This window comes from Mastomys coucha, unplaced genomic scaffold (assembly GCF_008632895.1).
Source record: "Mastomys coucha isolate ucsf_1 unplaced genomic scaffold, UCSF_Mcou_1 pScaffold21, whole genome shotgun sequence".
Lineage (NCBI taxonomy): Eukaryota > Metazoa > Chordata > Mammalia > Rodentia > Muridae > Mastomys > Mastomys coucha.
In genome coordinates, this window is record NW_022196904.1 from 185,318,410 (window position 1) to 185,342,932 (window position 24,523).

The 24,523-nt window shown below is 38.2% G+C and overlaps 1 protein-coding gene across 6 annotated transcripts in view; it reads left to right on the top strand.

Moving 5' to 3' along the window:
- The window catches only part of Shoc2 (SHOC2 leucine rich repeat scaffold protein), a 93,819-nt gene that overhangs the window by 19,847 nt on the left and 49,449 nt on the right, over positions 1-24,523 (top strand). For 4 of the 6 annotated variants that reach the window (XM_031390671.1, XM_031390672.1, XM_031390673.1 and 1 more), the window contains exon 2: positions 19,369-20,316. In XM_031390671.1, the coding sequence (XP_031246531.1) occupies positions 19,593-20,316 (724 nt within the window). In that variant the 5' untranslated portion in view covers positions 19,369-19,592. The remainder of the gene's footprint in view (positions 1-19,368; positions 20,317-24,523) is intronic. The other 2 variants (XM_031390674.1, XM_031390675.1) reach the window with 1 other exon arrangement.

The window sequence follows — 24,523 nt, forward strand, 5'->3', positions numbered from 1 at the left end:
AGTATACGGGTGTTCTCGAGTGCCTGCACTGCACCGCACTGTTGTGGTGTGTATAGTACAGTATACGGGTGTTCTCGAGTGCCTGCACTGCACCGCACTGTTGTGGTGTGTGTAGTACAGTATACGGGTGTTCTCGAGTGCCTGCACTGCACCGCACTGTTGTGGTGTGTATAGTACAGTATACGGGTATTCTCGAGTGCCTGCACTGCACTGTTTTACCTTCAGACCACAGCTAAAGATAACATTTGGCTATGATTTTGATTTTACTTCAGGTGTTCTGCTAGATATGTAATGATGTGTCATTATGATTATCATTTTTATAAACTGCTCTGTTAGTATTATGTGTATGATTGCAGACAAATGAGTTCCTTTGTTAGAAAGAACATCATATTTTTAATAAGGTGTATGCCCAACTTCCAAATGGTGCTCTAATTTCTTGTTCTCTCTTTTGCTGTCTTTTCAACTGTTCTTCTCTTCAGTCTGTACAGTGTAGTTAGTCCTTTATATATTTTTTCCATACTTGGCCTTCTAAATCCTCTCAACTTAATTAATTTAGGAATAAAATATAGATTACCAAAGACATTTTGGGGGGAAAAACCTAACTATAGTTTTAGAGGAGATTGTTAGTATAGGTTGATACCTAAACTTCTCAGATGCTAAATTTATTTGCCTTTCGTTCCTGTCTTCATGTGTTCCTTTTTACTTTCTTCAAAAGCTCTCATTTTGCTGTCAGTGAATAAGTTTGCTTCTGCCCTTGTACTGTGTATAATTAGAGATAACGATATCTCAACTGTTTTTTGTTGTTCTTATCACCAAATAAATACACTTTCTCTGAGCCCATTTTACCTGAAAAGAAAAAAGAATCTTCTTTCTTTCTCTAAGGCTAAGTTTTTGCTAGTATGTATACCTTTTCACTACGCCTTGCAAGTTGCAAGTAGCTGAACTGGCTGCTTTAAGAATTACTGTCACTATTGTATATACATGATAAGTGATAGAAGCTGTGTACCCTGGTTCATATTCAGAGGTCAGTCAGAAACCAACTCTGGTGGGCTCTTTTCCGTGCTGTGTTGTGGTGATCAGCTCCAGTTGCCAGGCTTGTATGTAATACTTTTGCTCACCTGCTCTTGTACTGCTGCTTGGCCAGGGTGTTTACTCAGTTCATGTGTGTTTCTTTATGAGCCTTTCTTCATCCATCCACAAGTCCATCTACAAGTACCAGTGTTTTTATTTATACTCTGTGTATAAACTTTTTAAAACTATTTGTTAGCAGTTTCATACATGTGTGTAACACACTGTGGTCACACTTAACACTCCTGTTCTCTTATCCCTTAGCAAACACCATTAATCCTTCTTCCACCACCATGACCCCATCCTACTTTCATTTTTCTTAATTAAAATTTTTTGATAAATTCATACATGACTACTGTTTTTACATCATTCCCACTCCTCCTCCCTACTCCAATTCCTCTTGGAGGAAATAAAGCTTGGTATAGCTGGTCAGTAATAGATCTGGTTTTAGCTTTCTGAGAATTTTCCACACTGATTTCCATAATGATAATATCAATTTATAGTCCTACCAACAGTGAATGGTTTCCTTTTTCTGTACCCCACTTGTCCCCACTAGTCCCCACTCATCCCCACTGGTCCCCACTCGTCCCCACTCGCATTTGTTGTTGGTTGTTTTCTTGATGTTCACTGTTCTGACCTTCATATGATAAAAATCTCAAAGGAATTTTGATTTGCATTTCCCACATTGCTAAGGATATTTAACATTTTTAAAGATACTTACCCATTTCTATTGTTTCTTTTGAGAACGCTGTTCAGACCTATAGCCCATCTTTTTTGATTGGGTAGTTTAATATTTAATTTTTTTACTTTTTAATTGATTCTTTGTAAGTTTCACATCATGCACCCCAATACCACTCATCTTTCCATCCCTTCATATCCACCCTCTGGCCTTGCAACCTCCCTACAAAGTAAAATAAAAATGAAAAAATAAAACAAAGCATGGAAAAATCTTGGAAGCCATAATGTCCTACTGTATACCCACATGCCCTACTGTACACCCACACTCCCTACTGTACACCCACATGCCCTACTGTACACCCATAAGTCCTACTGTACACCCATAGGTCCTACTGTACACCCATAGGCCCTAATGCACACCCATATGCCCTACTGTACACCCACATGTCCTACTGCATACCCATATGTCCTACTGTACACCCATATGTCTCACTGTACATCTATACGCCCTACTGCACACCCATATGCCCTACTGTACAACCACATGTCCTACTGTACACCTGTATGCCCTACTGTATACCCATATGCCCTACTGTATACCCATATGCCCTACTGTAACCCACATGTCCTACTGCACACCCATATGCCCTACTGTACACCCATATGTCCTACTGTACACCCATTTTTCTGCACATCTTTACTTGCGATGAGTAGTTTATTTTCTTGATTAGTTTTTGAAGATCTCTGTATATTCTGAATGTTAATCCTCCATCAACTTATAGCTGGCAGAAATTTTTACTCTGTGAGCTTCCTCTTCACTTAATTGATTGTTCTTTTGCTATACAAGAAAAAGGATTTTAATTTTAAGAGGTCCGATCTATTGGCCTTAATTCCTGAGCTGATGGAATCCTACTCAAAAAATCCTTTTTTGGACCTCTATCTTGTCAGGTACTGCCCGCTTTTTCTTCCATCACTTTCAGACTTTCAGATTTCACATTGAGGTCTTTGATCTACTTGGAATTGATTTTTATACAGAATGATAGATATGGGTCTAATTTTATTCTTCCACATGTGGGTATGCAGATTTTCCATCACCATTTGTTAAAGATACTGTCTTCTTCCAGTGTATTTTCTTGGCACCTTTATCAAATATGAGATGGCTAGTAATAATATGTACTCACTTTTGGGTTTTCTGTTTTATTCCATGGACTGATATGTCTGTGTTTGAGCCAGTGTCATGCTGTTTTTATTACTAGAGCTCTGTGATAACATGAAGTTTGGTATAGCAATTGTCCTGTCATCCCCATTCCCCAAGACTGCTTTGGCTATTTGGGGTCTTTTGTGAGTCCATATAAATTTTAGGATTTCTCTTTTTCTACTTTTGAAGAGTGTCATGGAGATTTTTGTTGGCTTGTATGAAATTTGTAAATAGCTTTTGGTAGGATAGCCATTTCTCCAGTTTCTATGGTTATATGAGCATGGGAAGTCTTTCCATCTTCTAGTGTCTTTCTCAGTTTCTTTCTTCAAGACTTAAGATGTTCAGTGTCGAGGTCTTCACCTTTCTAGTTAGGTTTATTCATAATATTGTAAATGGGAGTGCTCCCATAATCTTGGAAGTGTTTCCTCCCAATTTGCCTTTGGTTTGGTGTTTGATCACAGCAGTAGTAATGCTGTCTATGACAATATTGCATTCTGCCGCTTTGCTGAAAGTATTGATCTCCTTTGTGTTTTGTTTTGAGTCTCTATATAGCCCTGACTCTTCCAGAACTTATGTAGAACAGGCTGGCCTAGAACTCACAGATTCTCTTGCCTATATATGCATCCTGAGTGCTAGGATTAAAGCTGTACAGCATCATGCCAATGAGTGTTGATCATTTATAATAATTTTCTGGTACAAATTTTGAGCTATTTAATATATCATCATCTGCAAATAGAAATAATTTGACCTCTTTTCCTGTTTCTATCCATTTAATTTTCTTCTCATATACTAAGTGGCACTATATATTTAAAGGTAAGGGAAGAGTGATCAGCTGTATTTTGATTTTTCTTTTCCTTTTCTTTCCTTTTTCCTTCCTTTCCTTTTCGTTTTCCTTTCCCTTTTCATTTCCCTTTCCCTTTCCTTTTCCTGAGACAGGGTTTCTCTGTGTAGTCCTGGCTATCCTGGAACTCTGTAGACCAGGCTGGCCTCGAACTTGGAAATCTGCCTGCCTCTGTCTCCCAAGTGCTAGGATTAAAGGCGTGCACCACTACTGCCCAGCCCCACCAGCTGTATTTTGTTCCTGCTTTTCGTGGGATTTCTTTAGGCTTTCCTTCGTTTAGGATAGCAATGGCTTGGGTCTGTCATATGGAATCTTTAGTGTGTTGAGGTGTGTTCCCTCTAGTTTTTTAATGTTTTTATCATGATGGTGTTTATTTCTCACTGTAATCTATCAGGCAGCCTGTGGGCATGGGTGTAGAAGGAACATGAGTGTTTCACCAGTGGCTCTTTGAAGGCAGTGGCTTCCTTTCTGCTAGCAGCAGTCTACTGCCATTAGTCTATGAGCTCAGACACAACTGTGGGTCTGCTTCATACTTCTGTTCAGATTCCTTTTTTTTGGATTTTTGTTTCTAAAACATCCCGTGAAACATTCCCATTTTCTGTTATTTTTATTTGTTTATTTTAAGCCAGTTGTTTTCAACTATATCAAACTTAATATTCCATGTATGTAGTAAACTTTTATTATATAACCCTCATAATTTAAAAAATTGATATAACCCAATTAATTGACAAGTGAAATATAAGAGAATTTATTTTGTCAGCATGTGGATGTTTTGACACAATAACAAGGAACAATGAAACATCTGGTATATATTTTTCATGTTAATATGAGAATGCTCAAGCACAGCACTAGAAAATAATGAAGAACAAAACAATGCACATATACCAGAGCTGTAAGTATAGACTGGGACAGAAGTATTTTATCTGTGACTTAAACTTCAGTGTTAATATGGTTGTCAGTCACTGTCAGGTAGTGAATAAAGCTTAAGTTTCAAGTTAAAGTAGTTTCTCTCCGGAACGTACACTACTTTTTACAATTTAAGAAGTTCAAAAGTAGCTGAAGCTCATTGGTAAAATGGAGTTATGTTCTCGGTGATTATTATAAAGCTTTTCATCTAGTTGGCATCTGAAGATTATGTAGTATGTAAAGATAGTCTTCATATGCTTGTCCTGTCCATTAAGTCTAATTCCTACATATTTCAATTAAAACTAATTGGATTCTGTTCCCTTACTGTCCTGGCATGGGCTGCTGCAGTGCTTTCCAGGTCGCTCTGTACCACAAATACTCACTGGGTTACCATGAGTACTGGCTTAGTTCCTAGGACTGCTAAGACCCTCGAGTGGCTAGCACTGATTGGCATTGATGGGAAATTTGAGCATTTATTTATTTATTTATTTATTTATTTTTGAGACAGGGTTTCTCTGTGTAGCCCTGGCTGTCCTGGAACTCACTCTGTAGACCAGGCTGGCCTCGAACTCAGAAATCCTCCTGCCTCTGCCTCTCAAGTACTGGGATTAAAGGTGTGGACTACTACCGCCTGGTGAGAATAGACTTTTTTTCTTTAACTATTTTGGTGCTTTGAGAGCATCAGATTTTTGAAAAACAGTTTTATATTATATCAGATATAAATGTAAAAGTATGCCTGTGATTATGCACCATTTTTCCTTTAGGAATATATTTGCTCTTCTTATTTACCCATGATCATTAGAGTTGTGAAGATGATACTTTGAAAATCATAGTGTCTCCAAAAGAAAGTCCAAATTATGAAACTTATATAACAAGCTTTTCAAGATTTGACCACCTATATTTCCAGTCCTGTCATGGGCCCTGAGTTCCAGTTGTGGGAAATTCCCAGTGATTGCACAGTACTCTCCTGGGTCCTCATGCTCAGGGAGCTGACATCTGCGAAAGATGGGCTCCCTGAGTCCTGGTGAGCTTCCAGCCTCACCGTGCTCTTCACACTCTGCAGTTCTCTGTTCTCACACTTTCCTAACTTGTCTGTTTCTTTGCCTTATTTAAAATCATTGAAAGTAAGAATTTTATCTTTTCCTGTAAACCCCAGATATAATTTAGTATTTTCTCATAGGTACTTGGTAAACATTTCATGAGTGAATTGATGGTTGGAAGAATAATAGGTTTGTACTTTTTTTTTCTTCGTTGCATTAAGTTGATACTTGATTGCTGATTTTTTTTAACCAAGAGAAAGTATGTTGATTGATTATTCTTTTTAGATTTGAATGACATTTTCATGCAAAAATATTGTACCTTGTTCATATTTTCTGTTACTCTACCTTATTCCTTTCTTGATCAATTACTTTGCTTTTTTGGGGGGTGCGGGTGTCGCGACAAGGTATTACTATGTAGTTCTGGCTATTCTAGAACTCACTCTGTAGGCTAGGCTGACCTCAAATTCATAGATATGTACCTTCCTCTGGTTCCCTTGGGATTAAAGGCATATGTCACTATGCCTAGCTTGATCAATTACTTTAAGATTTTGACTTATATAATACAGCTTTTAATATAAAACAAAGTGCTCTACATTTTAGTAGGTCAGCAAATTATATATATAAATGTGTGTGTGTGTATATATATATATATTACATATATAGTCTGAACTTATATAAATGATGCTCAATATAATGAACCATTTCATTGACATTCAGTTGATGTATGAGAAAATCTAGAAGAAATTCAGCTTTACTTGATGAGAGTTTAGATAACAGTTTTGCCTCTCCTCTGCATTAGAGGCTGCTTTGAATGCCGATGGTTTGAGGGTCTAGCCATTGTAAATTAGAAGGATCCTGTCTTACCTTCTGCTTTGGTCCTCAAGTGTTTCTAGTTATGACTAGTGGGAAGAGTGTGTTCCCATTTTCAACTTTATTTCTTTCCCCCTACTCACTAATCTTTCAGTTTGTGAGTAGAATGTGAAGCCAGAAGTTTCTCAAGTTTCTTTAGTCACAGTAAGGAAGTTTTTCTTATCAATTTTTCTTATCAATTTTGTTGTGTTGCTATTGACTTTCTGCTAAAATTAAAATAACAATAATAATAATTATTATTTTAACCTAGCAACCAGCTGTTCCTTTTTCTTCTTTTCCTATGTAGAAGTTGACTTTATAGACTGCCATCACTCTATGATTTTAGATCTTTGATTAGGGATGCTCAAATGGGAAAGTTTATGCAGATTTCCCCAAATTTAGAAAATTTGTTAGTCTAAACTACTACTGGTCCCAAGCATTTTCATTAAGGTCTACTCTACCAAACCTGTATAATATAGAAAACTAAGCTAGAAAACTAAGTCTAATATTGGTAGAAGCAACAAAGAGAAAAATTATGTTGAATAAAAACTGAAAATTGAGATATGTATATCAACTCTTTAAGTAAGTGGATCTGAGTTTGAAGAGGGAGTGTACCAGGAGTGAAATGAATATGTATATTTTTATAATATTTGGAGAAAAGTGGTTTGAGGTAAAGGAGAAGGATGCCTTGATATAATACATATTATAGTTTCATATTTGATTTGTGCTTTAGTAGATGCTTATAACAACTTTGGGGGCTGGGAATGTAGGTAGTTCAATGGTAGAGTGTCTGGTATGTGGGAAACCTAGATTTGATATCTTGCATAACAAAAATACAAACCAAAAAAATGTACCCATTGTTTTTTAAAAGAAAGTTGAAACAGTGGCCTTTAGAAGTTGAGGGGTAAGATAAGAGCTAAGTCCCAATGAGAATCAGGGTTACCTCAGAGTAAGTGTGACAAGATTTTAACTTTTTTTTTTTTAGAATAGGAGCTTCCTAAAATGGGGCTAAGAATTCACATTTAATGTCTGTTTAAAATACAGACTTGTTATTTTACGTTGATAGATTTCAAAGATGATACAGTTTAATCATTTGCAGCAATCTAGTTTAGTGGATGACATGCAGTTCTCTTTACGCTGTCTCTCACGTTTATTTGTTCAATAGGTTAGCCACAATTTCTGAAACTTGCCACTATCAAAGTTTAATCTGTAGGTTGCAACAGCTCCAAACAGTTCTTTTAAGGTGTAAAAGAACTTAGTTCCAGTATGTGACATCAGTGTATGATTTAGGAAATTTGAAAAATCCTTGCTGGGGCTTATGAGGAAAAAGAGAAAGAAACAAAATCCATGAGACACCAGAAAGTTGAGGGAATTGATTTTGTAGTATACTGTAATAAACCTGTGGGACTTGCAGCATAATGTAAGAGCCCTTAACTGGGGCCTTCCCTTTCCCCCTCAGTCACAAGTGGGGAAGCATTCTACTTAGCTCTTCTGTCTCACTATTCTTGTGGTTTTCTGCCCTTGCATGGTTTCTCATTATGGAAAGTTTTATGAATTTTTCCCCACTATATGAATATAGGCACCTTGAAGGCAGGAAACAAGACTGTCTATTAATCAGCACTTACATAATACTTCGGGCACGGAAGGAGCTGATGCTCCACGGTGCTTGACTGGCCTGTTCTTTCCCTGGGAGTTTACTTTTCACTGCCATCTTTTAACTGCCCAACCCCATCTCTTTGATGTATTTTTTCCAGAGTTTTATTTTGAAAGTTTTTATAACTATTTTTTACATCCAGGTCTTTGATTCATTTTGAGTTTTGTGTAAAATATGTGATTTAGGACAAGGGTTTTCAAAAATATCTATTTTATTTTCTGTAGTACTAAGATTGAACCCAGGGTTTTATGAATGCTCAGCCATTATTTTACCAATGAGAGGTGTTTCTTGTTCCATTCTTTTACATTTGAATTAGAAACTACTAGATTAATTGTAGTCGAGTAGGTCAGTAGTTTTCCTTATAGCTGTGTACAAATTCAGAAAAGAAGAAAATGGGGCTAAAAAAAGTTTCTAGACAAAGAAGTTTGTAGATAAAGAAAAAGATGCTGGATGTATTGACTTTAGTTGGTCTTCTTGCCTTTTATTTTTTGTTACCTAGGTAATGGCTCTGTCCCTGAACTACATCTCTAACACATACACATGTTCACACACATATGTGCCACAGCATGCTTGTGGAGGCCAGAAGTCAACCTCGGGTCAGTCCTCACCTTCCACTTTGTTTGAGACAGGGACTAAACTTGTTCTTTACTGTTAGGCTGGGGTTGTGTGGTTTTAAGAACAGTTCTGTATTCATGTAGTAGATTTTTTTTTTAACAAGTATTTTATTTTCAGAGCTATTGCAAGTGAAATTATCTTTTAAATTTTGGTATAAATATTTTGTTTCCAGTTTATTGAAATATGGTTTCTGTTAGCCTGGGTTCCAGGGACTGAGGTGGACTCTGAGGTGGACAGAAAGCTTTGAAGATTCCCTTTAGTGTCATAACCAGTATGTCTGCAAAAGAAAGTTTGTTTGCTCGGCATGTGTGGTCCTCCTCCTTCCCCACCCCCATTCTTTTGCCAAGCCAGGACTTTCACAACTGTGTAGAACACGTGTGGTAAGAGGTGAATTAATTTTCAACCATCTTCTTAGAGATTTTTATTGCTGTTCATTAAGGTTTGGCTTGTGTAGCTTCCTGTTTGTGTGTGTGTGTGTGTGTGTGTGTGTGTGTGTGTGTGTGTGTGTTTAACTTATTTGTCTACTTTAAACATAGGGCAATGTGTTTGCAAAGTGATTATTTCTTGAAGGAGACCATATAGAATTGATATTCTTTTGTATTTAATTTTTTAAACTTTTTATTGGGATATCGTGAGTTGGAACTATCACCTTAGGACATACTCCTGAGGTGATGTTATTGTTTAGATGTTTCTCACAATTCATTGGCATGTATGGTTGATAGTTTCCTCTTTTGGAAGGTTTTAAACTGATTTCAATTTCCTTTTAATTTAGAATTATTCAGATATAATTAGCCTTGAGTCCTTGTTTTTATAGCATGTGATTTCAAAGTGTTTAGCCCATTTTTTCTGTTGTGGAACATAGAGTTGTCTTCAGTGTTCCGTCATCCCTTTAGTGCAGGATCTTCAGTGCTCCCTCCTGTGCTTGTTTAGTGCGGGATCTTCAGTGATCCCTTCTGTGCTTGTTTTGATCTTTGTCAGAGTTGACTGATGTTTATCAGCTTTGTGAATTTTTAAAAATTGAGTTTCTGCTTTTTTAGTTTTGATTTTTATGGGTGTCTTCTTGGCGTATTTTGTTCTACTTTCTTTGGATCTCTTTTACTTTTTTCCTAGTATCTGGGTGCAGGAATTTAAATTACTGGGATTATATATATATATATATATATATATATATATATATATATATATATAGGCCGATAACATACAGGCATGAATATTTCCCCCTAAGCTGCTGCTCTTATCTTATAGATTTTGATATATTTCACCTTTACTTTGCTCAATAATCCTATTTGACCCATAGATTATTTAGCAGTGTATTTATTTTCCTGTGTTTGAGGAATTTTCTTACCTTTCTGCTACTGCTTTTAAGCTTATTTCTTATGGTCAAAGAACATAGAGTGTATGACTTCAGTTCTTTAACATTTAAAGTTTCTTTAGGTTTTAGGATAAAGTTACTTTGATATATATTGTATGAGCCCTTGAAATAATTCTGTATTTTCTAATCACCTAGTTCTAGTTATTTTTTTTTTTTTTTAAATAGCTATGGTGTTGAAGTAGTTGAAATTCCCCTATATGTTTTGTGTGTGTGTGTGTGTGTGTGTGTGTGTGCATCTGTGTGGTGGAGGCCAGTGGTCAGTATCACATATCTTCCTCAGTTGTTCTCCACCTTATATTTTGAGACAAGGGCTCTCATTGCACATAGATCCTTTTAGCCAGATGAGGATCTGTCTTATCCTCCCCACACCTGGATCACAGTGGATGCTGCCATTCCCAACTTTTACGTGTGTGCGTGGATCTGAATTCTACTTCTAATGTGTGGGCAGCAGAGACCTTACCAACCAAACTAGCTCAGGTATTTTCTTTTATCATAAATAGATGTATTTTAAAGCTATATGATTTTGAGAATATGCATTTAGTAATTATTTTCTTGGAGAACTGACTTTTCATATCAACTCTTTTTCTGTTCCTGGTAGTGCTACTTTGATAGTAATTTTTTTTTTTTTAAATTCTAGATTTCCTTTGGTTAATATTTCCATGCTATCTTTTCCCATCTTTTTTTTAAACAATGTATTTTTATTTATTCTTTGAGAATTTCATACATGTATACCTTCCTCACTATAGTTCTTCCCAGTACCCTTCTCATTTTTTCTTCTCAACTTTTTGACTTTTTTGTTTTTTACTCCCAGTCCAGTTAGTGCAGCTTGTTTGTCCATGGGTGTATTGACATCCTCTAGAGCATGGGCAGCCTACCAGGAGCCATAGCTGTGACAAAAATGCATTCTACTTTGCCCAGCTATCTACTGCCAATAGTTTCTCAGCCAGGGATGGGGATTCATGAACCCTTCCCCCATTTATAGTGGCTTAATTGTATGCTGCTCTTGTGCAGGCAACCATAGGTACTGAAAGTTCATGGACAGTGGTTCTGTTCTGTCAGACCCAGAAAATGCTGTTTCACATCTTCCAACCACCAGCTCTTAAAATTTGAGGCCCTCTCACCTTTAATCTTCCCTTAGTCTTTCAGGGATATAGAGGATATGATTTAGATGTCTCAGTTAGGACTGGATACTCTACTGGCATTTGCTCTGTGCATAGTGAGTAGTTGTCACAGGTTCCTGGCCTAGTTAATAATACCAAGTGTGAGGTTAGTCCTCTGTAGCGGGCCATAAATCTAATTTATAGCTGCCCTGTATGGCTGTATTGACTTTTTATAGATTATTTATAGTGCTTTAAAATCATCCTGACTGTTTTTTAATTCTGTATTGCTATGTTGCAACCCCTTAGATTTAACATTGTTATTATGTTTGGATTTAAATGTGCTGGCTTTATATTCTCTTATTTCATTTTTCATATTCTCTGCTGCTTTATGTGTTACCTAAACATTGTCTTAAGGATTTCATTTTATGTTTACTCATTTTATATTGTGTTTATATTGTCACCAACTCCTCATAATTTATGGCTTACAGTATCTTAAAATTTAATTATTCTTGTGTTAGAATTTTACTGGTGTAAGTAGTGTATTTAGCATAGGCTATCTTTTTCTTCTCACTTTATGATACTGTCATCTTGACTATTACTGTTCATGTATTAACTTCTACCCTTGCTTTCAACAGTCGTAATTTCAACAGTCAAACATAATTTATAAAATTGAAGACGAGAAACATTGCAACTTTATATTCTTTTATCTTCTTTATGGATTTTTTCCATAAAGTTTTTTTTTACTTTTTTTATTTCTTTTTTTAAATTTATTTTTTAATTGAAAAATAGATTCTTTCATCCCAGCCAGTTTCCTCTCCTTCCACCCCTACCATGCTTCCCCTCTCCCCACCCCTCTGCCCCACGCTAAGTTCTCTTCTTCATTTCTTCTAATCCTTCTTCATTTCCTCTTCAGAAAAGAGCAGGCCTCCCAAGATGGAACAGCGAAAATGACAAAATGAGATACAATAAGACAAGGCAAAGCCCTCATATGGAAGGTGGACAGGGAATCCAATAAGAGGAAAAGAGTCCCAAGATCAGGCCAAAGAGCCACAACCACTCCCACTGTAAGGAGTCCTGCAAAAACACCAAGCTATCGGCTATAACATGTATGCAGAGAACTTGGTGCTTGTTAGTCTTGCTTGATTGATTCAGTAGGCCATGTTTTTCTGGTGTCTTCAATGCCCCCAGACTCTTAAAATCTTTCTTCTCCCTCATCTTCAGGGTTCCTAGCTTCAAGGGGAGGAACCCAATAAAGACCCCCAGTTTAGACTCTATTTGCATAATGTATGGTTGTGAGTCTCTACACCCACTTTCATCTTCTGCCAGAGGATTTACAGATTTGCAGATTTACAGTCTGCAGTCCAGTTACCCCAACAGTGGGCAGTGGAATTGCTTAGTCCCTTGAGGCTAGGTATTTCAGCTGGTCTTCTGTATAAGCTGGAAACCTGAAGATGTGCTGGCCAGCTGAAGAAGGAAGCCTTCCTCCTTCCATTGTCCTTACGTAGGCCTCCAACAGAAGGCGTGGTCCAGATTAAACCTATGTACCACCACCCTAGACCTAAGGTGCTCTTTACATGGGAATTACTCTGTCCCAGGCTGACCTTGAACTCAAGAGATTTACTTGCCTCTGGCTCCTGGAATTAAAGGCATGTACCACTTTGTCTGGGCCTAGGCTTTTCTTGGCCACTATATCTCAAGATCTGGATCACTGGTATGCCCTCCATTTCTAGATTGTAGTTCATTCCAGATATAGTCAAGTTGATAACCTGGAATAGCCATCACACCTTTTCATTTTTAAATTGTTAATTTGAATGTTCTGTCTCCATTTTTTAGTTTGGGTAAAGGTTTATCTATCTCGTTTATTTTTCTCAAGGAACCAACATTTTGTTCATTGATTCTTTGTATTCTTTGTTTCTATTTTATTGGTTTCAGCCCTTAATTTGATTATTTCATGCTGTCTACTCCTTTTGTGTGTGTTTGCTTCTTTTTGTTCTAGAGTTTTCAGATGTGCTGTGAAGTTGCTAGTATGAGATCTTCCCAGTTTTTTATGTGGGCACTTAGTGCTATGAACTTTCCTTTTAGCAGTGTTTTCATTGTATCCTATAAGTTGAGTATGTTGTGGATTCCTTTTCATTGAATTCTGGAATGACTTTAATTTCTTGATTTCTATTTTGATCTGTATTTCATTTCATAGAAAGTTGTTCAGTTTCTGTAAGTCTGTAAGCTTTCTGTTTCTGTTATTGTTGTTGATATCTAGCTTTAATCCATGGTTGTCTGGTGGTAGGATGCAGGGAGTTATTTCAATTTTCTTATATCACTTGAGATTTGCTTTGTATGTGGAGAGTTTTGGAGAAAGTTCATGAGGTATTGAGAATAATTTATATTCTCAGTTATATATCTCATTTATATTCTGTTTTGGTGGAATGTTCTGAAAATATTTGTTAGATTCTTTTGGTTTATAACATCAGTCAGCTCTAGCATTTCTCTTTTTAGTTTTTTCTGAATGATCTGTCCATTGGTGAGAGTGGTATATTGAAGTCTCCCAGTATTAGTGTGTGAAGGTTAATATGCAATTTAAGGTGTGGTAGTCTTTCTTTTACAAAGTGGGTGCCCTTGTTTTGTGGGTATAGATTGAAATGTGGGTAAGAATTGAAATGCCATCTTATTGGGGTTTTCCTTTGGGTATAAAATGTTCATCCCCATCTCTTTCAGTTAATTTTGGTTTGAAGTCAATTTTGTAGCTATTAAGATATCAGCTTGTCTCTTATGTCTATTTGCTCTGAATAGCTTTACCCTGAGGTGATGTCTGTCTTTGATGTTGAGGTGTGTTTCTTGCATTCAGCAGAAGGATGGATCCTGTTTTCACATCTATTCTGTTAATCTGTATTCTTTGGGGGAATTGAGATCATTGATACAGAGAGATATCAACGCTCAGTGATTGTTAATTCCTCTTGTTGTTGTTGAGTGTATGCACACAACTGAGCTCCCCTTCTTTTGGTTTTGCTGCTGTGAGGTTATTTCCTGTACTTTTTAATGAGGTGTAGTTAACCTCCTTGATTTGGATTTTTTTTTCTAGTACCTTCTGTAGGGCTGGATTTGTAGATAGATATTTTTTAAAATTTGATTTTATCATGAAATAACTAATTTCTTCATCTGTGATAATTGAACATTTTGCTGGGTGTAGTAATCGGTGCTGGCATCTGTGATCTCGTAGAGTCTGTAGCACGTCTGTCCAAACCTTTCTGGCTTTTAGAGTCTCCATTGAGAGTGCAGATGAAATTTTAAAGAGGTCTGCCTTTGTATGTTATTTGCTCTCGCTCCCTTAAAGCTTTAGCCTTTCTTGTTACATGTGTTCAGTGTTCTGATTGTTAGATGGTGAGTGGACTTTTTCCTGGTCCCGTCTAGTTGGTGTTTTGTATGTGTGCCTTTTGTAGGTATGCGTTTCATTAAGGTTAGGAAAACTTTCTTCTATGACTGTTGAAAATATTTTCTGGGCATTTGAGCTGAGTTTCTTTCTCTATTCCTATTATACTTAGAATTGGCCTTTTCATAGTGTCCCAGATTTCCTGGGTATTTTGTGTCAGGAATTCTTTTGATCTATATATTCATTCCTTCTATAGTATCTTCAATGCCTGAGATTCTTTTTTGCATCTTTTGTATTCTTGTTTTGCCTCTGTAGCTTCTGTTTGAAATGCTAAATTTTTCATTCCAGAATCCCATCTGTTTTCTTTATTGCTTCTATTTCCATTTTTAGATCTTCAACAGTTTTATTTGTTTCCTTCAACCGCCCCTCCCCACTCCCCAGCTTTCTTTAAGGGATTCCTCCATTTGTTTGTATTTTCCTGGATTTCTTTAAGGGATTTATTCATTTCCTCTTTAAGGACCTCTGCCATCTCCATACAGTTTGGTTTAAGGTCCTTTTCTTGTACTTTGGATATGTTTCACTATTCAGGACCTGCTGTGGTAGGACAGCTGGGCTCTAGTGGAGACATGGCCCTGGCTGTTATGTGTTCTTATGCTGGTATAGGCATCTAGGTTTGGGGTGATTATAGTAGGTCTAGGAGGTGCTGCTTTCTGGGTTTGTCTTTGTTAGTTGGCTGTTTGGATTTTCAGAGTGTGTTGGCTGTGTGTCATCTGTTTTATTAACCTGTTTAGCTGGTGTGTTCAAGGGAATGCTTGCTAGTGTTAGAGGCTGGGGAAAGGCGAGGTCCAAGGAGATGGTCTGCTGTAGTGTTGGGGCAACCCTGAGGATTGGATCTGGGACAACAGAACAAGTGGAGAAGGCATCAGGCAGCCTACGTGGATATCTGGAAGGCAGAGTCTGTGGGTTAACAGGGGCCGTCAGCCCGACTTGGGGGCCAGGACACAGCATGAGATGGGGAGAGGGGCCAAGAACAGGGGTGGTCTGTGGGATCCACATAGATGTGAACTGGGTGGTGGGGGCGGGTGGTTGGGGAGGCTGCAGATGGTGTTCTGTTGCACTATTAGGAGCAACCCTGAGAATTTGGTCTAGGAGAACAGAGTAGAGAAGGTCTGTGGGTAGCCTACCTGTTGGTTTCTTTGATTTCTTAGAATGTAAGTTGTAGTCTGTAATTCTTTTCATTTTGCTTCATCAGAATATGTCTTCATTTTATTTATATTTCCAGAGGCTGTTTCTTTTGAGTAAGTAATCCTGGGTTTTAGGTCTTTTAATACTTGAAAAAAATTTTTCCACTTCTTTTTGGCTGGTGTGATTTCTGTTGAAGAGTTCACTTCTGCTCGTGCGATTTTTAGACTATAGGTTTGCAGTGGCCAGTAAATGCGATTTTCATGTTCATGCATGAAAGATTTTTTTCGAGTTTCCTTGGTTTGGAGAGAGTTTGCTCCATATTTCCTCTCAACAGATTTATGAAAATACCAGCCATAATCTTTACAAGTATGTTTTTAAGCCCCACATTCTTTTTCCCTGCTTCGGGTCTTGTTTTCTTACACTGCTTGAATTCCATTACATGTAGAGTTTTACAGAGGAGAAGGGGAGGGGGGATGGGGAAGGATTGTGGGGGGATTGACTGGGATGGGGCAGTGAGTAGGATGGATATAAAGTGAATATGAAAAAATTAAATTAAAAAAATGTTGGGTTTTAGAAATTTTTGTTGAGTTCACTGAGCTTTCTGTAATTTCTGTTCTTATATTGGCCAGTATGGTGAATTTTATAGGTTTTGTTTATTATGATTTTTAGTTGTAAATTTTCATATTATTTCTTTGTATCTTTTGTTCTGAAAAATTTGATGTGTTTGATTTCAAGAGCATTTATTTATTGTAGCATTTTAATTTTATTTGAACTGAAGTATTTTATTTCAAATTATTCAACAGGATTTTTTGAGATCTGCTGGTCATCTTTTCTCTTTAGGATCAGTATTCTTAGTTCTTGGTATGAGAAATTTTAGATTGTGTCATGAACATCTTGAGAAATGAATTTTTATATAAATCTTTCGTTTTCTCAGAGGATCAACCTGTTTGGTTCAAAACAAATGTCTTTATCGCTTTGTGGCCATTGGCTCACTTAGTTTTCTGAGCACTGCTGGTACTCTGGTGTGCCCTCTGGGCACCATCCCAAGACTAATCCCAGGCAGCAGTTAAGTCCTCTGAGCACAGGCTTTGATTTTGTTTTTATGCATGAATTACTAGGAGTTGTACCTGGGACTACTAGACATGTTGATGGGGGCCTTTCTGTAGTCTGTTCTTCTGCTGATTGTGCTCTGTTGCTGGGAGAGGGTGATGTATGGTGTTTTAAGCAGTAGTACAGAAAATATTACCAGCAATAAAGAATTAGTCACAAAATATGAATTATTTTAAACTACAAAATATTTGAGGTGAACTGATTCATCCATAGAATTTGCCTGTCTTTTCTGTCTTTGTGAATTATTTTTGCCTATCATTTCACCAGTAAACTGTACGTGCATGCACATGCATGTATGACAGAGATTGGCTGGCTAATGGGCCCTAGAGGTCACTTCTCTAATGCTGGGATTACAAGTGTGCACCATCATGCCTCTCTTTTCACACGGTTGCTGTGGGTTGAACTCCCATGTATGTGATTGTGACAAGTACTTTATCAACTGAGCTATCTCCCCAGGCCCCTTTGTACCTAAATGAATCTTGTGCCATTAGTTGTTTGTTTCTAGTTCTTAAAATATAAATATCCACAGAGATTACTTTTGTTACTTTTGTTTTCAAAGGTAGTTCTTATATCTACATGCGTCAGAATCAACTGTTGTGTTTAGTTTAACTTTCCTGAACTGTGTGCCTTTTCCCCTTACAAATCTCATTTTATTCATTTTGTATGTTCTTTCTGCTCCTTACTCAGAGTCAGCTTTGAGATCTTTCCTGTTACCTAAAGCCGTTTGGTTAGTCACGTAGGTAAAGCAGACTCAATGTATTTGTTAAGTCTAGCCTATGGATATGCACTACTTAATTTGGATTCTTTTAAATTTTTTTTTTTAGTATTTTATGTATATGGGGGTGGGGCGCCTGTACATGAATATAAATGCCCACAAAGGTCAGAGGTGTGAGAGCCTCCTGGAGGCTCTAAAATATATCTGTTTATATAAATTGGGGGATAAGAATTCCTTTTTTTCTTTTAATTAATTAATCTATTTACCTTACATCCCAATGCAGCACCCCTTGCCCCCATTCCTTTTCCCTTTCTCTTCAGAAAAGGGGAGGCCTCCCATGGATATCAACTAGCCTTGGCATATCAAGTTGCAATAAGATTAGGCGCATCAAAGAAAAAAAATTAAAATAAAAAAAAAAAAGATTAGACGCTCTTCTGTTTGGGTTAGACCCATTAGGCCATTCCCTTAATGTCTGCTCCATCTTTACACCTGCATATCTTGTAGGCAATACAGATTGTAGGCTGAAGGTTTTGTGGCTGTGTTGGTGTCGTAGTCTTTCCATTGGAAGTCTTGCCTGGTTAAAGGAGATGGGCTGATTCAGGCTCCATATTCCCTGCTGGAGTCTTAGCTAGGTTCACTGTTCTAGAGTCCTAGGAGTCCCATTGCCTTAGGCTTCTAAATTGTCCCAGAAGTGCCCCCACTCTTGATGTGTTAGAACGGCGGCTCTCGTCAGGACATACCACACACTAGGCCCAAATAGTTCCACGTGTAAGAGGTTTAATTGAGAGGGAGAGGGAGGTGTATCGGGAGAGAAGAGATGGGGGAGACAGACAGAGAGAGGGAGGGAAGAAGAGAGAGAGAGAGAGAGGAAGAGAGAGAGAGAGAGATTCCTTGTGTGTATATGTGTGTGTGTGTGTGTGCGCGCGTGTATGTGTGTGTGTGTGTGTGTGTGTGTGTGTGTGTGTGTGTGTGTGCATGCATGCGTGCGCTCATGCAGTGACAAAGTGGCCTCAGGTAAAGGTGGGAGGTGAGCCCAATGGATTCTGGGAATATGGCAGCTGTTGCCTTGGCAACAGGTCTGTGAGGCCGGCCTATGTGACAGGCTTTGGAGGCCCTGATGCTAACAACTCCCATTTCAGTTGCCTGGCCTAGTCTTCTCTCACTCAGTTAATCCTGTCACTTGCTCTCTTCTGTTCCCTTTCCCTTCACGCCCACCCCATCCATCCACCGTGTCTATTCTATTTCCTCTTCTCAATCTCCCTTGAGCTCTCCTTGTAACCTAGCTTCTTTGGAAACAATTTATTTCTAAATGGACTATTTACATATATTAAATGAATAAATATTTTAAAGTCATTAGAATAGTGTTTGTACATAGAAAGTACTTAATTATTAGCTATTGTGATTTTGCTTACTTTTGATTTCTCAAAACTTTGTACATAGTTAACTTGGATTTTTTTTAAAAAACCTTTTCCTGTGAGCTTACAAGTTCTATGAAAGGAGGCCTGATGTGCTCTACAGCTTTTGTAGTTTGCAGTGGATGTTTCATGATAGAGGGGAATAGAATAATGTATAAGATACAGGAAAAATGACAAATTCTATGATTGTTTTGAGAGACTTTACATAATATAAATTATAACTCAAGGTAATTTACCACTGTCTGTGTTGTATTTCAGGAATTCTAATGAGCTGACAGCACCATTGTTACCAGTTGAAATGAGTTCTCAGAAATGAGCAGAGTGCTTTTAGAGCCACCATGTGACAGATGGCTGTGAGTCCAAGCCCATCACTTCTTCTTCAGCCCACACTCTGACGGGGTAGGGGCTTTGTCTCTTCAGCCTTGATCTGGATTGCTGCCGAGGAGGAGTTGATGTAGTGTTTTATTTAAGCGTGAGTCACCATGAGTAGTAGTTTAGGAAAAGAAAAAGACTCAAAAGAGAGAGAACCCAAAGCACCATCCGCCAAGGAGAGAGAAAAGGAGGCGAGAGCCTCAGGAGGTTCTGGGAAAGAAAGCAAAGAGAAAGAACCTAAAACCAAAGGGAAAGATGCCAAAGATGGAAAGAAGGAGTCCAGTGCTGCCCAACCAGGTGTGGCTTTTTCAGTCGACAATACCATCAAAAGGCCAAATCCAGCACCCGGGACGAGGAAAAAATCCAGCAATGCTGAGGTAATTAAGGAGCTTAACAAATGCCGGGAGGAGAACTCAATGCGCTTGGACTTATCCAAAAGGTCTATACATATACTGCCACCATCAGTCAAAGAGTTGACTCAGCTCACAGAGCTTTACTTATACAGTAACAAATTACAGTCCCTCCCGGCAGAGGTGGGCTGCCTAGTCAATCTCATGACACTGGCTCTAAGTGAGAATTCACTCACCAGTTTGCCTGACTCTCTTGATAACTTGAAGAAGCTGCGGATGCTTGATTTACGGCATAATAAACTGAGAGAAATTCCTTCAGTGGTGTATAGACTGGACTCTCTCACCACACTCTATCTTCGCTTTAATCGCATAACTACTGTGGAAAAGGACATCAAAGACCTGCCCAAGCTCAGCATGCTCAGCATCCGAGAGAACAAAATCAAGCAGCTGCCTGCGGAGATTGGTGAGAGGCTCGGGCTTGTTGGTAGGGTTCCTGAGCTAAGCAGCTTCCTTGGGTGCTTTCCAGATCAGAAACTTCTCAACTCTTGGAAACGTCTTACTCCTATACTTTGTCTTATTTACAGTTTATTAAATATGAGTAGATAAGAGATTATTTTATTAAGTAAGCTTCAAAATAGATATAATTAGATTTTTATTAGACAACTGAATTGCTTTTTCATTGGAGAAAGAATTTAAAAGAGGTTTGCCTAATTTTTAAGTGGTCATTTTAATCTTGTTTTATTAACTATCTCTATGGATATATTTTATGTTAGCTATGTTGTGTCAACTTTCCTATTCTGAGTCTTTCTTTGTATGAAAAATGTTTATTTAAATTAATACCACTTTCCACCTGATTACCAGGGTCAGTTGTCACATTACAGCTTTGTGAAAGAACACTGCCATGGGAGAGTAGTCTCCCCCCAACCCCCACTTTTAAAAGTACTTACATGTTCATTAAGAATAAAGTGGAGCAGCTGGGCACAGTAGTATGTATTACCCAGGAGGCCCCATTCTAGAATGATTACGGGAGCCCAAGGCTTGGGTGCATCCTGACCAGCACAGCCTCAGAAACAACAACAAGCAAACAAAATCCAATATAGAGAGGCAGAAGAGAGACCTATAATACATGCATACATTGCTGCTAGCAGTTTGTTACATTTCACTCTAGTCTTAAGTACTATACTGAAATGAAGAAAGAACTTAAAATGGTAATGGAAGGAAAGGCATATAGATGTGCAAACAGATCAATAAAAAGAAATCAACTCTCTGATCCTTTTGGGATAAATTTTGGACATTTTTTTAAGTTGTGGGATACATTTCTGAACCATTTGGGATGTATTGACTCATTAATAGTTTTTGAGAAATTTAAAAAGGTAATGTCTTTGAGCCCTTTTGATAAGATTTTTAAAATATGAAAATAAGAAATGGATTTGGGAACATCAGAATTTTCCATGTTGTTATAGGTAGCCTGTTTGCTTATGAATAACCAAAGATGAGTTGAATATTTTGTTGACTGAAGGATTGCCTTACAGTGGATGGTACAGGAAACTTGTATACTTGGTTTTGGAGCTTCTTGGTGATGAAGTGTTGTATGTTTAACATTAAAATATTGCAGTTAAGTTTCAGATATGTTCTGTTATATTTCACTCTACACACTTAAAAATTGATTTTGTCTTAAGTGGCTTCCAGCCTTAATCGGAGAAGTGTATCCTTAGCAGTGAACATTGGAGCTGTCTTAGTCAGCGTTCTACAGTGAAGAGACACCGTGGCCACGGCATGTCAGCATGGTAGCTAAGACTTATACATCTAGATCCAAAGGCAGTAGAAAGAGACAGACTCTGGGCTTGATGTGGGCTTCTGAAACCTAATAGCCCACCTCCATTTCTTCCAACAAAGCCACACCTCCTCCTAATTCTTTCAAATAGTGCCATTCCTTGGTGACCAAACATTTAAATCTGAGCCCTTGGAGACCATTCTGATTCAAACTACCACAGGAGCCTACAGAGACTCATGTTTGCCCAGCATACAGAAAACAAGCCACCCCTAAACAAATCACTCTAGTACCCCTCTTAAGGCTCAGTGAACATAATAGACGCGGGGTCAGGAAGTCTGTAAGAACCAGACAGCAGGGTGAAGGGCTACAAAAAAGCCAACCCCGGATTGGACACAGCTGCTGTAATGCAATCAGCTATAATCAACTACGGTTTCCTGTACTGGGTCCACACAAGACCGTACTGTCAACATGTTGTCAAGGAAACGGGTGGGGTTCACAGGGCTTCACCAGATCCTGCTCCGTCCACCAGGCTCCATGGCTAGTTCTAAAGCCATGTCTTACAGACAGCCCTGGGTAATCTTTTTGGGTCACAAAGCAAACCAAATAGACAAAGCTGCATGAAAGATGTGTGGGAAAGAGGAGGATGGGCAGGGTTGGTAAGGACGGAGAAAAGTGGTCAGTATTCAAAGAGTACATCTGTCAAACTAAAATGCCATAATAATAAAAAAGAAAAAATTAATTTTTCTTAAATATATTTAGACAATCCAATATAGATTTTTCTCAAGTAATGTGCTTACATGAGATGACTCACTCCTGAGCTATTAAAATAGTCTCAAAAAAAAAAAAATCTGTGGGTGGAAATCATTCCTTGTCTCCTATAGGAAAGTAGCTGTTGAGTGACTTTTAGTACTAGCTTCAGTCAGAATTTGATTTGTGCGTATAGCTCATTGTCCTTTGTGGACAGAAGTTTAGTCTTTTGTAAAAGACTTTTTTTTCTCTAGAAATGTTAGCATTCTGTCTAAACTCCTCCCCCCACAGTTACCTGGCAACAGCCAGGTAGGCCTGACCCACTCTAAAGGGGCTGCTTGCCCCCTCCTCCCTCTCTTGTTGCTTTCTTGCTCTCTTGTGCTCTTGCTCATTTGCTCTTCATTTACCCCCTCCCTCCCCATCTCCTTCCCCCCCATATGCTCATGTCCAGTCTCTACTTCTCTCAGAAGAACTGAGAGCAGCCACAGACACTGAGTGAGCCTGGAGGTCAGCATTGGCTTTTGTATACTAATACGCACCGAGGCCACTTGTCCTGAGTTTCTTTTGGGCCTGACACTTTTCTCATTTTTAATCTTGAAATGGATTCTTTATTGTCCAAAGACTAGTCAAGAACTCCTGTTTTTAGAGAGAAATAGGAAATATTAGCTGTTCCTTTAACTTTCTCATTGATTGCTTTAAGTTCCCAGTTAAGAACAGGGTTTGAACCATCATTGACTGTGTTGAGGTGGAAGCCAGAGTTAGATGCCAGGTTGAATAATTGGTTTAGCTGAGGATGCTCTGGACAGTGAAATTTTACAAGATTTTATTTTCTGGGAAGGCAATGATTATTATGCTTTGAAACCAGAGATAAACACCATCTTTGTGTTATGATTTCTTTTCTCTCATTAAACATGTTTGGTTTAGAATTTTTTAAAGTAATTAAATTACAATTTTCAAAAAAATTATTCTCTAAAACAGTTTCATTAGAGTGTTTATAAAAGTACTTTTGTATTCAGTAAAATGTTGCATATTTATTAGTATACAATTTCAAAGAACTTTTTTTTGCCACTAGAGTGATCTAATTGTTAAAGGGTACACTTCAAGACCCAGATCATTTCCCTCCTTTAAAAACAATTCTCCTAGCTGTCTCCTGAGAGGCTCTGACAGTGCCTGACAAATACAGAAGTGGATGCTCACAGCCATCCATTGGACTGAGTACAGGGTCCCCAATGAAGGAGCTAGAGAAAGGACCCAAGGAGCTGAAGGGTTTGCAGCCCCTTAGGACGAACAACAATATGAACTAACCAGTACCCTCAGAGCTCTCAGGGACTAAACCACCAACCAAAGAGTATACATGCTCATGGCTCCAGCTGCAAATGTACCAGAGGATGGCCTAGTTGGTCATTAATGGGAGAAGAGGCCCTTGGTCCTGTGAAGACTCTCTGCCCCAGTGTAGGGTAATGCCAGGGCCAGGAAGCAGGAGAGGAGGGTGGGTTGGTGAGCAGGGGGTAGGGGGGAGAGAATAGGAGGTGTTTCAGAGGGGAAACCAGGAAGGGGGGTAACATTTGAAATGTAAATAAAGAAAATATCTAATAAAAAAATTGATGGAAGAAAAATAAAACAATTCTCAGGGCTGAGGAGTGAGCCATCAGTGATTACTCCCTTATAGAGGCATGGTGGCAGTGGCTGTAATACAGTGCTGAGGAGGCAAAGGTGTAGCTCTCCAAGGCCCAGTGAGCAGCCAGCCTAGCCAAACAGGTCCCAGTGAGAAATCTGCCTTAAACAAGATAGGGTGGGTGGCAGCTGAGGAGAAATGACACCCAAAGGTGTCCTCTGGCATCCATCTTCCCCACTCGCAAACAGAACCCACAGCCTTCCTATGGATATGTTAGATAGTAAACTCAGTAATATTTTTTTTTACCCGTTTGACATAACATTTATTGAAAATAGTTAATTCATAGTACTTGGTACTATTATAGCTTATCTAAGTCAATTGGTATGTAATGAATGTGCAACAAATATATAATCAATTATCTATTCACAATAATCCAAAATAAATAGAATCAGTGGCTTTTAAAAATTGAATGAACTGGTCTACAGAGTGAGTTTCAGGACAGCCAGGGCTACAAAGAGAAACCTTGTCTTGAAAGACCAAAAAAAAAAAAAAAAA